The sequence below is a fragment of the Salvia hispanica genome, chromosome 5, assembly GCF_029641045.1.
Source record: "Salvia hispanica isolate PSC_SH4W2 chromosome 5, Shi_PSC_v1, whole genome shotgun sequence".
Taxonomy (NCBI): Eukaryota; Viridiplantae; Streptophyta; class Magnoliopsida; order Lamiales; family Lamiaceae; genus Salvia; species Salvia hispanica.
The window spans coordinates 31,540,594-31,556,861 of record NC_142696.1 but is presented as its reverse complement, the minus strand read 5'-3'; the positions used below and the strand labels follow the sequence as shown (position 1 = coordinate 31,556,861).

General features: G+C 36.1%; 2 protein-coding genes and 2 long non-coding RNA genes across 4 annotated transcripts; all 4 read left to right on the top strand.

The window, feature by feature from the left end:
- The first annotated feature begins 261 nt into the window (after nucleotides 1-261).
- LOC125186625 (ABC transporter G family member 8-like) lies at nucleotides 262-2,190 on the top strand. The gene has a single exon (XM_048083033.2). It carries the CDS (start codon nucleotides 316-318, stop codon nucleotides 2,050-2,052), a length of 1,737 nt encoding a protein of 578 aa, XP_047938990.1. The 5' UTR covers nucleotides 262-315; the 3' UTR covers nucleotides 2,053-2,190.
- A 2,136-nt stretch (nucleotides 2,191-4,326) lies between these two features.
- LOC148926643 (uncharacterized) lies at nucleotides 4,327-5,166 on the top strand. Its single transcript, XR_016130296.1, has 3 exons — nucleotides 4,327-4,525; nucleotides 4,653-4,710; nucleotides 4,800-5,166. It is a non-coding gene; the product is annotated as an uncharacterized LOC148926643 (long non-coding RNA).
- Nucleotides 5,167-7,355: 2,189 nt separating this feature from the next.
- Nucleotides 7,356-7,949, top strand: LOC125187001 (uncharacterized). Its single transcript, XR_016130328.1, has 3 exons — nucleotides 7,356-7,556; nucleotides 7,683-7,740; nucleotides 7,826-7,949. It is a non-coding gene; the product is annotated as an uncharacterized LOC125187001 (long non-coding RNA).
- Nucleotides 7,950-10,341: 2,392 nt separating this feature from the next.
- LOC125190740 (LOW protein: PPR containing protein) lies at nucleotides 10,342-16,013 on the top strand. Its single transcript, XM_048088117.2, is given in 8 exon segments — nucleotides 10,342-10,501; nucleotides 11,491-11,837; nucleotides 12,249-13,299; nucleotides 13,302-13,344; nucleotides 13,596-13,710; nucleotides 14,547-14,641; nucleotides 14,888-14,968; nucleotides 15,643-16,013. Coding segments are annotated over 3 exon segments (1,431 nt in total). The 5' UTR covers nucleotides 10,342-10,501; nucleotides 11,491-11,495; the 3' UTR covers nucleotides 13,340-13,344; nucleotides 13,596-13,710; nucleotides 14,547-14,641; nucleotides 14,888-14,968; nucleotides 15,643-16,013.
- The last annotated feature ends 255 nt before the right edge of the window (nucleotides 16,014-16,268 follow it).

Genomic DNA, 16,268 nt, shown 5'->3' with positions numbered 1-16,268 from the left:
ATTTTTACTATTTTTGAGGACATTTACTATTTTCAATAAGTAGGGGAGTATTGTACACTATCTAAACAGGGAAAGTGAATTAATGTCATGAATAATTTAGGAGTATTGTGTTGTAAATGGCAAGAATAAGAGCTCACAAGGCTGAGACACCCGTGACTGAGCAGCTTTAATCATTAACCATTAATTAAAAAACCAGAAAAAAATGAGTGTAATTAATCATTAGAAGACAAGCAATCACGGACTCAAATAAAGGCCTCTGCTGTTTATTTCCCTTCCTTGACAATTCCCAGTGCCACCACCTTCACTTCCATCTCCATGGATCCACCACCACCACCTCCAACCTACACCCTCACCGCCACCTCAATCTCCTACTCCAAATCCCCCTCCACCTTCCTCTTCAAGCCCTGCTCCTCCACCCCCCCAACCAGCATCCTCACCAACGTCTCCCTCTCCGCCTTCCCCTCCCAAATCCTCGCCATCGTCGGCCCCAGCGGCGCCGGCAAATCCACCCTCCTCGACATCCTCTCCGCCCGCACTTCCCCCACCTCCGGCTCCCTCCTCCTCAATTCCATCCCTATCAACCCCTCCTCCTTCCGCAAGCTCTCCGCCTACGTCCCCCAGCACGACGCCTGCCTCCCCCTCCTCACCGTCGCCGAGACCTTCGCCTTCTCCGCCGCCCTCCTCAACCCCGAATGCATCGTCTCCGCCCTCCTCCGCGACCTCCGCCTCTCCCACCTCTCCCACGTCCGCCTCGCCCACGGCCTCTCCGGCGGCGAGCGCCGCCGCGTCTCCATCGGCCTCAGCCTCTTGCACGACCCCGCCGTCCTCCTCCTCGACGAGCCTACCTCCGGCCTCGACAGCGCCTCCGCCCTCTCCGTCATGCAAACGCTCAGATCCGTCACCGACACGCGCCGCCGCACCGTCGTCCTCTCCATCCACCAGCCTAGCTTCAAAATCCTCTCCACCATCGACCGATTCCTCCTCCTCCGCAGCGGCGCCGTCGTCCACCACGGCGACGTCTCCTCCCTCGAATCCTTCCTCCTCTCCAACGGCTTCACCGTCCCCCCTCAGCTCAATCCCCTCGAATTCGCCATGGAAATCCTCTCCGACCTCCAACCACCGGATTCTCAATCGGAGCAGGAGCCGGAAAAATCAATTGAATCCATCTCTCCTCCTCCAATTGAACACAAAATCAGATCTGGAAGCTCGAGAATCCACGAAATCACACTCCTATCCTTCCGATTCTGGAAAATCATTTACAGAACCAAGCAATTGCTCGTCACCAACACACTGCAAGCCCTAGGAGTCGGAATGGTGCTCGGCACGATCTACATCAACATCGGATTAGACAAATCGGGGATCGAGAAGCGATTAGGCCTCTTCGCCTTCACACTCACCTTCCTCCTCTCCTCCACCACCGAAACCCTCCCGATCTTCATCAACGAGCGCCCAATCCTCCTCCGCGAAGCCTCCAGCGGCGTCTACCGCCTCTCCTCCTACCTAATCGCCAACACGCTCGTCTTCATCCCCTACCTCCTCGCCATCGCAATCGTCTACTCCGCCTCCGTCTACTTCCTAGTCGGCCTCTGCCTCACCTGGCAGGCTTTCGCCTTCTTCGTCTTAGTCATCTGGACCATCGTCCTCATGGCCAACTCCTTCGTGCTCTTCCTCAGCTCCGTGGCGCCTAATTACATCGCAGGGACGTCGCTGCTGACGCTGCTGCTCGCCGGATTCTTCCTCTTCTCCGGCTACTTCATCTCCAGCGACAGGCTGCCCAAATTCTGGGCGTTCATGCATTTCCTGTCCATGTATAAGTACGCGCTGGACGCGCTGCTGATCAACGAGTACTCGTGCCTCGCGACGACGTGCTTGATCTGGTACGACCAAGGGAGCAAGGCGTGCATGATCAACGGCGGGGATTTCTTGGAGAAGAGAGGGCTGGAGGAAGGGCAGCGGTGGCGGAATGTGTATGTGATGATCGGATTCTTCGTGGCTTATCGAATCCTCTGCTTGATGGTTTTGATCAGAAGGGTTTCCAGATCCAAGAAATGAATATCTTCTCTTGTTTTTACGTGTTTGTTCAGAATAAAATTCAACTGTGATTAATTATTTATGTATGCATGCAAATATGCAATGCATTACTCTCGTCTCACTTAATTAGGTAGTTGCATCTAATTATATTTATTTTTATGTTGGATAAGATAGAACACCATGTTTGAAAGTGAGTTATTAATTTGGTCGCTATCAATTGGATTCATTGTAGAATACGATAGGTACAACAACTCAGTCACAAGGTATTTATTTATAGATACAAACGGAATAATATTAAAACACAACAAATGTGTATCTTTCTTCACAGATTCTACACTTTGGATCTGTATGAAACACTTTTATTTCACATAATTTAAGCTATGAAATTAAAGGAGTAGACTTTGTTCTTAACTTGACAAAACAATATCACAAATATATGTACGTGACTACGTGCCATGGATTTTTAGCATATGCATGGAAGATGTTTGGATTGGATCTTCAATTCCATATATATCCTGCTTCAATTTCCTCAAAAATTATGGAGTAGTATTCAATTTTAACACAGATACTAGTAGTATTTTTGACAATATCCAAATATATCCATAAACTTCTTTAAATAGGGTTGATAGTATTATATTCCCAGATGATCAAAATCTGAAACTCACGGATCTCTCAATCTCTCTCTTGGTTATTTGGGGTGGAATAAATGAAAATAATAACACTAGTACTATTGTAGGACCATTTGTGGTGATTCAGAAATGGTGTTGTCTTTTTGAAGAGAATCAGTGCTTCAATGGTTCACGGGTTGATTAACACTCACACATGTGAATGTATGAAAATCACTGCAGTGATGAGGTGGATTCCATAAGAGAATGTGGCTTGGCTTTTCCTACTTCAATCTATAGTTTTCTAATAAATAGCTAAAAAAAATTAAGTTATCAATCTATATAGCTTCAAAAATCAAAATACCGTTAAGACACTGACTTGATTTTTTTTCATCTTTCAAAATTATTTTTGATCTGATTCTTTACAATACCATCATTTTCTTAGAAAAAATACATTCCACTTTCAAAAGAGAGCTGGTTTTCATGACTTCACAAATTTTATCAATTTCATTGAATACTAAGGATATCGTTCTTGTCTTTAAGTTAACATAAACCGACGTCATTTTCAAAATACTTTTTTGAAAATGTATTCCAAAAATCATACTTGACTCGACACTGACTTCTTGAAAATAATTCTACATAGATCCGAAATAGAACACCTTTAACTTCGACTTAAAGAGGCTCATGTCGTCGGTAGAGGATGAATTCATGTTTATAAGACTTAAAAATGTACAAATCATTAAGATGTGGTAAAATTTGTTTATTGTCGAATTATACTTAACTTTTAATTTTTGTAGCTCACAATAGAAACCCAAAATGGTGCTCAAAGTCCATGATAGTTGATTGCTACTACAGTTCTACCTAATCACATGTTTCTTGGCTTTGGGATGTTCCATACAAATACTGGCTGACATGGATTTTAATATTGGAGATCTAAACTACTGTTAACAATGGTTTTATATTTGCAGTGTCAGTAACAGCCGAATTAATCCCGACATAAACAATATACTAGAATGCTTTATATAATAGAGAAATAATTGAAAATTAGTAAAATTTATATCAAATACATACTTTAAAATTAAATTTACTAATACTACATGATACTATAATATATGCATTTATGAGACTATTTTTTTTCCTTAAATAAGAAAGAATATTACTTTGTTAACTTACAAAAACAATTTACAAAATGAAAAAATTTAACTTAAATTTTAATAGTACAGAATGACTAATGTGAGAAAAAAAGAACATACATAATTAATTATTACCTAATGAATTTATGGGAATCAAAAAAATTAATTAATTATTAGATAAATGAATTAATCTAGTTATAAAAAAAATTTATTAGTATAATAAAATAAAAGAATACAAATAAATTAATAGCTAATGAATTTAGAATAAGACTAGCGATGGAAAAATCCTGAAAAAATAAGTATTTTATCATGGTTGGTTCTATTTTAACGTGTAATTTTCTTTCAGATTTGTTAGATTTTGTTTCCTTTTTAAATAATATTATAATAATAATTTTAACATATATATAATCAGTCAAATAAAATATTGTTTCCGTAGGTTAAGGATTCCTAATTTTCCGTATATATTTGTTTCCGTAGGTTAAGGATTCCTAATTTTCCGTATATATTTGTTTCCGTAGGTTAAGGATTCTTTATAAATAAGTACTCCCCTATATTATTTATTCTCATCGGAATTTTGGAACCACCGCCGCCGGAATCCGTTTCCATTCCACCGCCGTACGTACGTGTGTTCCAATTATTCCGATAAACCACGCACTGATTGTTTCGATAAATTCAAATTCATAATTTCATTATGAAATCGGAATGGTGCTCTAGCTGTGCAAAAAGATGTGATACTCTTAAGGTCGATTTCCATATGTAAGGTTCCTTTAAAGTTATTTCTTTTACATATTAAAAATTCTTAAATTTGTTTTTTTTTTTTTTTTTTGGTTTATAGTATGCGGTTAGGTTAAATAATTGTTTGACATAAAATAATCATGTGTAGATGCTGTAAATCATGCGGCCGAGTTCTTTTTGAGGATAAACCTAAGGAGGAAATTAAGGTTTGTATAACGTGCCACTTTATATGAGACGATAAGAGTATAAATTTGTTCTTTTTAACGATTTGATTTGTTGTTTATTTGCGAGGTAGAGGCGAATAGATGATTGGTATGCTACCAACTTGGGCAATTCGTCGACTAGTTCTGTTTCTACCTTGTCCAATATAGTGATCGATGAAAGTGAGTCCGACTTAGATGGTAGCTCGTCCTCGTCCAATTCGTCTGTCGAGCAGCGAATTGTTTAAAACGAGCCTACATTATCGACCCTAAAGCAAAAGTAGGTGCCGAGATTGAGTTTGGACTGAGTACGTTTTTTTTTTTTTCATTTAGTACATTTATAGTTCAGTTAGTATATTTGGATTGGGAATAATTTTATTTCGTTTGTTTTTCTATGCCTTAAGAATTTATAAATCATACTCCTTTATTGGGAATAATTTTATAGCAGTTAGTATATTTGTATATCGTGTGTGTTGCAATCCTAAAATATTACTTGGAGTATTAGTTTTGAGTAAACCATTTGTTGGTAGATATTTCGTTTAGCTATGGTTTATTTAGTAGTGTGCAAAATATCTAAATTTTAAAATTTAAAATTTGAAATTAGTAATTTTAAATTCGGTTCAGTTTAGAAATATAAGTTCCAAATATATTATTTGCTGCTAATATTTTTATGAATCATAGTATTAAATAGTAAGAGTATATTAATTGTTTGTTGTTAAATTTTTATTTTAATCTACAATTTTCTTGTAGATCGGTTGAAATTTGTTTCATTGTTAATACTCTTTCAAATAAAAGCTATGGCGAGGAAAAAGTATCAGTGGAACATGATTTGAAAAATATCAAAAGAATAATTTAATTGCAACAAAATATTCTTACTTTTTAAACCGAGATCGTCAATCAAATGAGCATACTAGATGCATACCATTGGAGAAGAGCAAAATACAATTTTCAAAGAGAGTGAAAATCAATAGCACAAATTGTGGGGTTTAAAGTTCTGTGTGGTAAGTTGTAAAAACCTCTCCCAAAAGTTAAGATTAATGAAAGAAGTGTATATTGCCTACTTACCTTCTCAAAAAGTGAAATATACAATTTTAAAAATAACATATTCCAAAAAAAAAAGACATAGGTAGAAAAGTAAATTATTTTTTAAAATAAAATAATACTACAAAATGCATTCCAAAACATAAATGCATTCCAAAATGCCATATGCGTTGTCCGTGTCTCTAGATAGGATGAGCCGAGGTTTCCTTGTCCATAAGCTCGCTGCAAAGATGCTCACATTGTGGGCTAAGTGTGGGTATGATCCTGCAATGGACTGCGACTGTGAGGACGAGGAGTCCTATTTGCTTGGTGGTGTCAGGTGTGCCACAAGATGTGAAGAAGTGGTTATTCGTTGTGTACGCGGTTGATGGTGGCGAGCTGAGGAGGTTCGTCTTGAAGCTGAGCTACTTGGTCGGTTGGCCCATCCAGGCTTTCTCAAGCGGAGAAAGAGTTTGGTTTCAAATAGATCGGGATCCTCGTTGGATATAGAACACCTTTGACTTAAAGAAGCTCATGTCGTCACTAGAGCATGAATTAATGTTTATAAGACTTAAAAATGTACAAAGCATTAAGATATCGCAAAATTTGTTTATTGTCGAATTATACTTAACTGCACGTGCGTGGCTCGCAATAGTGATCCAAAATGGTGCTCTAAGTCCACGATAGTTGATTGCTACTACAATTTTACTTAATCACGTGTTTCTTGTCTTTAGAATGTTTCAAGCAAATAGTGGCAGAACTAGGATTTTAGTACTGAGGATCTAAACTACCGTTAACAATTGTTGCATATTTTTAGTGTCAATAACAACCGAACTAATCCTGATATAAACAGTACAGAATGTTAGAGATGAATAATATAGAAATAATGAAATATGGAGTAAAATTTATATAAATTACATAACTTTAAAATTAAATTTACTAATATTACGTGATACAGGTTATGCATATTTATGAGACTAAATTTTTTTCCTTAAATTAGAAAGAAAAACTTTGTGATCTTACAATGACATTATTTACAACATGAAAAAAATAAACTTAAATTATAATAGTAAAAAATTACTAATGTGAGAATAAAAGAACATACATGAATTAATTATTAGGTAATGAATCTATGAGAATAAGAATAAATAAATTAATTATAAGATAAATGAATTAATCTAGTTATAAAAAAATCTATTAGTATTAAAATAAAAGAATACAAACTAATCAATAGCTAATGAATTAAGAATAGACTAGCCATGGGAAAATCCTAAAAGAATAAGTATTATTTCTCATGGTTAGTTTTATTTTAACGTGTAATTTTCTTTTAGATTTGTTAGATTTTATTTCATTATCAATATAATAAAGGATAAACTAAAAAAATACTATTATAACTGGGTGAGACTAAACTTGATAAACTATGAATTATATCAGTCAAATAAAATATTGGTGGTTATCTATTTAATTCCTTATATTTTATATATAATTTGTTTCCGTAGGTTAAGTTAAGGATTCCTAATATTCCGTATATATTTGTTACCCGTAGGTTAACGATTCTTTATAAATAAGTACTCCCCTATATTATTTATTCGTATCGGAATTTTGGAACCACCGCCGCCGGAATCCGTTTTCGTTCCACCGCTGTACGTGCATTCCATTTATTCTGATAATCCACCGATTGTTCTATAAATTCAAATTCATAATTCCATTATGAATCCAGAATTCATAATTCCAGATAATCCATCGAGTGTTTCTTTAAATTCAAATTCATAATTTCATTATGAAACCGGAGGTGGAACAAGACGTAAGACTTTTAAGTCCGACTTCAGAATGTAAGGCTCTTAAAGTGATTTCGTATATATATATTGAAAAACGCTTAAATTTTTTTTTTTTTTTTTTTGGTTTATGGTATGTTATTAGGTTAAATAATTGTTTGACATAATCATAATCTTGTGCAGATGCTGTAAATTTTGCGGCCGGGTTCTTTTTGATGATATACATGAGACGGAAATTAAGGTTTATATAACGTGCCACTTTATATGAGACGAAAAGAGTATAAGTGTGTTCTTTTTAACAATTTGATTTGTTGTTTATTTGCAAGGTAGAGGCGAATAGATGATTGGTATGCTACCGACTTGGGCAATTCGTCGACTAGTTCTGTTTCTACCTTGTCCAATATAGTGATCGATGAAAGTGAGCCCATCCCAGATGGTAACTCGTCCTCGTCCAATTCGTCCGTTGAGCAGCAAATTGTCGAGATCGAGCCTACATTGTCAACCCTAAAGCAAAAGTAGGTGCTGAGATATCGAGTTGAATGAATTAAGAACTTGAATTTTGGATTGAGTACGTTTGTTTTTTTTTGTTTTTTGTTTTTTTTAATTTAGTACATTTATAGTTCAGTTAGTATATTTGGATTTGGAATTATTTTATCATTGTTTCTATGTCTTCCAACATTTAAGAATTTATAAATCATAATTTTAATATCTTGTATTTGTATATCTTGTTTGTTGCAATCCTAAAATAGTAGTACTAGGAGTATTATTGGTAGATTTTTCTTTTAACTAGGGTTTATTTAGTAGTGAGCAAAAGAACTAAATTTTAAAGTTTTATAATTTTAAATTCGGTTGAATTTAGAAATATAAGTTCCAAATATATTTTTTGCTGCTAATTTTATTATGAATCATAGTTAATAGAAGGAGTATATTGTTTGTTGAAAACACATTATATTGGAGAAAGCATTATGTGAATTTTAGATTCTGTTTTGCTGCTAAGTATTAGGAAAATGGTGATATGATGAATCATGAAAGTTTTTTCGCTTAAATGTCAAACGAAAATTTAATATAGTAGTAGTATAAAGCAAGATAACTGAATAATGCATATAGTGCTTACCAATTTTGAAATGTTGAATGTTTAGATTTTAGATATTTCTAAAGCACATTGCCTTTGCTAGAAATGATTGTTGTACAATTTATCAAGAACTTAATGTTATATCTTTTATATTGTATGTCAATGTTTTAAATTTTAAATTGTATGTTAATGTTTTAAATTGAGTTAAAGGCCAAAATTGGTGATAAACATATGGCCATTTTATCTTTCTGGTCATAAACTTTATTTTTTAGATTTTTTGGTCCTGCACATATGGAAATTTGATCATTTTGGTCCTCCGTCAATAGTTCCGTTAATTTTTTTAACAGTCAACGCGTTTTGCCGAATTTTGACCAGATTAGAATCATTTTAAGTCACTAATGTCTAATTATTTCCTAATTAAAGTGACCCACTCAAATCACATATTCTCATTCCCATCAAACCCATCAGCGGCGGCGCCGATTCCTCCCCTCGCCTCCTCCGGCGAGTTTGCGACCGACGTTGGGTCGTCCTCCACCGCCGGTGTTTCTCTATCTCCGTCGTTTTCTCTATTCGACGAAGCCTCGGTTGGAGAGAAGGCGCCGCTTCTTGGTGAACAGCCGTCCCGTTGCTGCCGCCGCTGACTCCCCGGCAGACTTGCAGCGCTGCCGTTCTCCGTCAGCCTCGGTGTTGAGGCTTCAGCCGATGGGGAGCCACCGCCCATTAACCGCTGCCCGCTCGTTGTCGTCGTCGAACTTCCGCCGTGCTCCAACTCGTCGAGAAACACCGGCAGTGGAGGACGACCCGACGTCGGTCGCAAACTCGCCGGAGGAGGCGAGGGGAGGAATCAGCGCCGCTGCTCTCCAGATTCAATTAGGAGTCCTAATCTGGTCAAAATTGGGCAAAACGCGTTGACTGTTAAAAAATTAACGGAACTATTGACGGAGGACCAAAATGATCAAATTTCCATATGTGCAGGACCAAAAATTCAAAAGATAAAATTTAGGACCAAAAAGATAAAATGGCCATATGTTTAGGACCAATTTTGGCCTTAACTCTTTTAAATTTGAAATTGTATGTTTATTCATTATAGATATATTTGTAAGACTTAAAAACATACACAAGTTACATTATATGCTTTAAACCCGATCAACATGTTCGACTAGCCCGAAACCACCGACTATTTAAGGCTATGGTTGAAAAATTCTAACTCGATTAACCCGCACTCCAAGCAGGGTTGACTCGAAACTCACTATACTGTCTCAATTGACATCCCTCATAAATTCCTATGATACAAAGTAGTATGTGATGTGAATCCAGGAATCACCAAACCAATAAAAGGAGTGAATGCATACAATGAGCTTCGCATGGATACCTTGTATGCCTCGATCAGAGACTGGATGAAAAAGTTATGATAATTTAATGCACCGGATGAAGAAGTTATGATAATTTAATGAAAGCCTTATGTATAGTCTTGGGCTTCTGGTTAGGAGCCTCGATAGAGACCGGATGAAGAAGTTAAGATAATTTGATGAAAGAAGTTATGATAATTTAACGAAAGTCTGGTGTACTGATTTGTGCTTCTGTTCTGGAAATCGTGTGGACAAATTTTTAAATAAAAAATAAAAAGGTAAATTTTTTTAATAATATCATTATTAAAATGAGAACCAAAAAAAGAAGCCAAATAAGCAAAAGCCCCTCATCACTTTCACCATTTCATTTGGGAATTAATTAATTAATTTTAAGGCCCAAACAAAACTTATCACTCTCCATCTCGATTTCATCTTCTCCCCCTCTCCTTCTCTTCTCTCGCCGGCGCATACATCGCCCGACTTCTGTTTCCCCACTCAAATTTCACCATCCATCTCTCTCTCATTCAAAATTTCCCAATTCCAGAGCAACCAAATCGAGGAAATCTTATCCATTGCCCGAGGTAAGCTCGCTCTCCCTCTTATTCTATTTTATTCAATTTGTTTTTATTTCATTAGAAATTCAGGAGATGAATGTGATATAGTTTGAGTCAATTGGATTTTCTAACCGAAAGTTGGAATGCTTTAGTTTAGTTATATTTTGGTAGTTTATGTGTGTTAGAATTATCTTGGATATTTTGATTCGATAGCTATCTTTAGAGATGCTTAATAGCATATTGAAGTTGGACTTCATATTAATGATAGTAGGTATGTGTATGTGTATGTGTAAGTGTTATAACAGAGTCTTCTAATGTGTTTTTCAATCAAAGAAATAACTTTGAGTGTGAAGTCTTCTGATAGCCAATAAATACACTGTTGCAACAGTTTTTTTTTGGAATTTTGTTGCAAAGATACTGAATTCATTTAAGAGCTTTTGGAATTTTAGCAAACTATACCTATGTATCAGTCTTGGCATGGAAAGATTTTTTTTTTTTGGTGTTGGAGATCGGGGCATTTCTAAAAGAGAAGAGGAATTGGAGAAAGAGTGAAAAGAAGATGATTACATGTAATTTTTTTAATATTTAAACTTAACTAATCAATACGACATTGTTTTGATTGCCACATAAATTTTAATTTGCCATATAAGTTTGGGGAAATACTAGAAAAGTCTAAAGTCCATGTATTTGTGTTCAAAAAATAAAGTTCGGGGGGGAAAAACTAGAAAATGTTAAAAGTTCGTGTACAAGCAAATAACCCATTAAAATGCTTATCATTAAATCTTGTACACTAATCTCTTAATCTCAAAATGCATTTCCCTCTTATCATACTCCTTCCGTCCCCAAAAAATAGTTAACTTTTGCTATTTTACTCGTCCCACAAAATTAGTCTATTTTCTGTTTTTGTAAACTTTTTCACCATGCATTACACTACTAATAAGGTGAGTCTTTTTCCTTTCTCTCTCATACTTTACCAATTTCATATTAAAACTCGTCTTATCGTTTCAAAATTCTAGGAGGAATGAGTATTTATTATATTGCTCCAACTGTCAACCGCCGCAACTGTTCACCAGCAGCGATGGATCTCTGCCTCCTTAATCCATGCAAACTTCGTCTCTCTTGTTTCACAGTGACTTCATGCTCTAAGCATACCTCAGATTCCGACGTCAATTCTCCGCCGCAGAACCTCCAAATTCGTAAGATTTCGAAGAAGGAACTCTCACGAGTCTTGAGGAAGGAATCTGCCATTCAATCCGTTGAGAGAAAAGCAAACTCTTCGAAGTACAACAATCTTTGGCCCAAGTCTGTTTTGGAAGCTTTAAATGATGCAATTAAGCAAAACCGCTGGGAGTCTGCCCTTAAGGTTACTTGCTCCACTTATCTCCATTTCATATAGAGGGTTTTCTGCTAGAACTTTGTGCAATGATGCGAACTTTTTGTGGCTTGACTTTTCATGTTTCCAAATTTAGAGTAACTGTCTTTATTCAGGGGCAAATGTTGCTGAGTTTCTCTTCCTCCTGGAGTATTAGGCAACTGGATTTCTAAATACTGTGACCGGAGAATTCTAGATTTACCTTTTTTGCTGTTTTTCGTTTGATATGGATTATTGGCCATGGGAAAAGTTTCATATTTCATTATTTGATTATGTGAATTATGTAGCTCCACTTTTGAAAAGCCAAGTTAGTATTTATGTGTGAAGTTTTGACATATTGAGTTATTGATGATGCTATGCTGCCTTGTTCTTTGACAATAGAATTGTTTCTCCTGTTTGTAGATATTCAATCTTCTACGTCGGCAACAGTGGTATGAGGCACGGTGTCAGACATATGCAAAGCTATTAGTGATGCTTGGTAAATGCAAGCAGCCAAATCAGGCTACCTTGCTTTTCGAGACGATGCTGTCTGATGGCCTAAAGCCTACCGTTGATGTGTACACTGCACTGGTGAGTGCCTATGCCCTCAATGGCCTCTTAGACAAGGCATTTTGTGTTATTGATGAGATGAAATCGGTCCGTGATTGCAAACCGGATGCTTTCACTTACTCTACTCTCATCAAAAGCTGCATTAAGCTTCATCGTTTTGATTTGATTGAGCTTATTCTGAAGGAAATGGTGCATTCAGGAATTAAATGTACTGTTGTGACCTATAACATCCTTATCGACGGATATGGAAAAGCTAAACATTTTGATCTAATGGAGAGCTCATTGACTAATATGATTCATAGTGGAAATTGTCTTCCAGATATTTTTACTTTCAATTCTGTAATTGGGGCTTACGGTGGATGTGGAAAGATCAAGGAAATGGAGAATTGGTTTGACGAATTTCAGCTGATGGGATTAAAGCCTGACATAGTGACATATAACATCTTGATTAAGTCCTACGGTAATTCTGGTTTATACCCGAAGATGACATCTGTGTTAGATTTTATGGAGAAGAGATTCTTTTCTCCTACAATAGTTACCTATAACATAACGATTGATACATTTGGAAAGGCTGGGAATATAAAGAAGATGGAAGAAATTTTTCTGAAGATGAAACATCGAGGTCTGAAACCTAATTCAGTTACATACAGTTCTCTTGTCAGTGCATACTGTAAAGCAGGGCTTTTGGGAAAGATTGATTCAATTATAAAGCAAGTAGTGAATTCGGATGTCGTACTGGATACGACTTTCTTCAACTGTATCATCCATGCTTATGGAAATGCTGGTGATATAGAAAGTATGATGCAGTTTTTTGATGCAATGGAGGCAAATGGTTGCAAACCTGATAATATAACGTTCAGTACAATCATCCAGGCCTGTCGCTCACAAGGAATGATTGATACTGCTAGAATTTGGAGAGTCGTATGATTCTTGGTGATGCATAATTCAGGTACCTTGTACATTCACGCTGCACAAAAGAAATTTATTCTTCTTCTTGGCTCTTGTTCCATCGATGATTTCTTTTACCCTCATTAGCTCACAAATTGATAAATGTGTGACCATGTCATGTGGAATTCTGCATCTTGTACTACGGCATAGATAGTTCTTCATTTCGTGAGGAACCATAAATCAGGATTTTGAAATGTCTACTATCTTACTCAAGAATGTGATTGTTGATTATGTATTACCTATATTGGTCAGGAAGGAAACAGATTCATGGGAACTGAAAAAACGTTTATGAAGGATAAGTATCCTGTTATTTATCATGAATACAAGAAAGAAGTTCGGTTAGCTCCATCATCACATGTTTCTTCAGGTTAGTGCTACATCTTTTGGTGCACTTGTTTGCTTTGGCTTATCTGTTAAATTCTAAATTGATGCGTGAGAAGCACCTGTTTAGCTGATAAATTGCAACCTCGCTGCTATGGAATATGTTTGTTAAATTCCAAATTGATGAATGTTGCTTTTGCCAAAAAAGGAAATCAATCACTTGGGACAACCTAAAAGGGAAAGTTGATGACTTAACGGTGGGATGGAGGGAGTATCTTCAAGATGTTTAAGATGATCTGTGGAATTGATATATCAAGATATAGACCTTTGTGTAATGGCAGTCCGGGTAGTTCTGCGTCTTCTGGAATCCACCTAAGAAATGGTAGAAAACTTGTATCCATCAACAGATCTAGTGAAACTCGAATAGTTTTCGATGAACTTTTTTCTTTTCTTTTTTTCCTTTTTTATTCTTTGGTCTAGAATCTGTGTATTTTGGATCTTTGAATTCATAATCCATTGTTGATCAGTTATAATTATCTGTCTGGTAACGAGTTTCTTCCCGTGATATACATCATGAGAGGTAAATGAATAAAAGCTGCAATGAGAGAAATTGATAGGCTAAATGAATTGTTGGAAAATTTAGGCATTTAGAAGTGAGATGTAATGTTGCAAATAGTATGCTTTTATTCCATATAAACTTAGTATCTATTAGCACACAAGCCCCGTATACTATATATATATATAGAATTTATTTACTAAAATCAAAGACTTATCAATAAGTTTTGATGTTATACATGTTATTTACTGTTTTTACCTGTATTGGTTTAATTGGTTTTAGATATGTTGGAGCTCTAATACTATGTTGTTTTCTTTATTTGCAAGGATTCTGGTAAGTCATCAGGCAGCCAATGAGTTAATAGGAGATTATGAATGGATTATGAGTGGATTATGGTGGGTCTGATGTGTTAGAAAAGAAGGTTAGTTATATATTTTTTTAATTTATTATTTATTTCGTTAGTTCGCTCGTGCAAATTATAATTTGTATCGTGATTCGTGAATTTATCTTTCGACCATGTAAGTAGAATTTAGTTTTGTAATGACCATGTAAGTGTAATCATATTACACTTTTCTTGTAAAGTGTCATAATTCTAGTATAAAACTAAATTGTCAAGAACATTATCTTAGTTTTTCGTTAACAATATAACTATAAATTATGTCAACAGATTTGATAAGAGATGTGGATCTCCATGTTCTATCTTGCGAAACGGTTAATTTGGAAGTATGAAGCAAGCTAGCGTTACAAGGTAAGCAACTTAATTGCGGGTTAGAAGATGGTGCCTAGATTTTCATTTCAGACCGGGTAACATATAACCTTAAGGGTGTGTTTGGTTTATCGGATATGGCAACATAGGGAATGTTAAATGGTAAATGCAGATGTTTGGTTTGATTGTTACCTTTTCTTTATGGCCCTTGAAATGCACCCAGGCCCAAGCTAAAAGGCTGTATTCTGAAGTTAGCTAATCAGCCAAAAAGGCACTGATACAAAACTGGAGCGGGACAGAAACACTATATTTAATTTGCACTTACTCATTTGCCCCTTCTTTTTCTTCAACATCACAACATTTTCATTTTGTAACCAACAAAAAAAGAGGATAAACATTGTCATTCTCACCTAAGCAAAAAAACCTTCAATCGAAAATCACTCCTAAAACATCATGGATTTCTTCAACTCAAAATCACTCCAAACATCATCACAGCGAGATCTCACATTGACTGCCTTTTTTTTAACTCAAGTTAATTACATGAATTTCCTCTTTCCATCTTCTTAACTCAAAATCACTCCAAAAACTCCATGACTTTCTTCTAATTCCCTCTCTTCTGCCAACAACATCAACAAACAAATCACGATCACGATAAAGACAGAGAAATTACATGTATGAGATGTTCCAATGTTTGCCACTTTGCCTTTTCTTAGCAGATTTACGGAGAAGGAGGTGAAAGAAGAGGAAGACGAAGGCGGCGACCGAGAAAAGAGAGGAGATTGAATGAGACAGTGTCTTCGTTGCCTGAAATAAGAGGGGTTGATGCGACAAATTAAAGCACTACGGTTTCAGAGAAGACGCCCGGCGAATATTCGGTGAAAAAGAAGAAGATGGAAAAGGTCTTCTAATGGAAGTTTGAAGAAGAGAGAGAAGATTTTGGAATCATACTCCAGCACAGTTTTCTTCACAAAACTTGATTCGAAGAAATTCATGGCGATTTGTGACATACGTTGTCTTCATTGCGAAGTGATTTCAGTGTTGTTGGTATCTCTCGCAAAGATCGATTTTTTTCTTTTGGAGAAAGTTATTCTGCAAGTAAGAACATAGAAGGCCCATGACAAATGCGTGAATCAACATAATATTGGAGGATATAAATGTCATTCCAAGGACATGAGGTTGTAATACGTATATAAGAATCAAAATAATGGAATGCTATAACTCAAACCAAACAAGGGGCCCAAATTTTATAACTAAAGAAAAAGACTTCCGTAAACCGCCCACTCCTTTTTCTTTAGTAATGTTTCCCGACAAATCAAACACACCCTAACAATATTAGAAATTT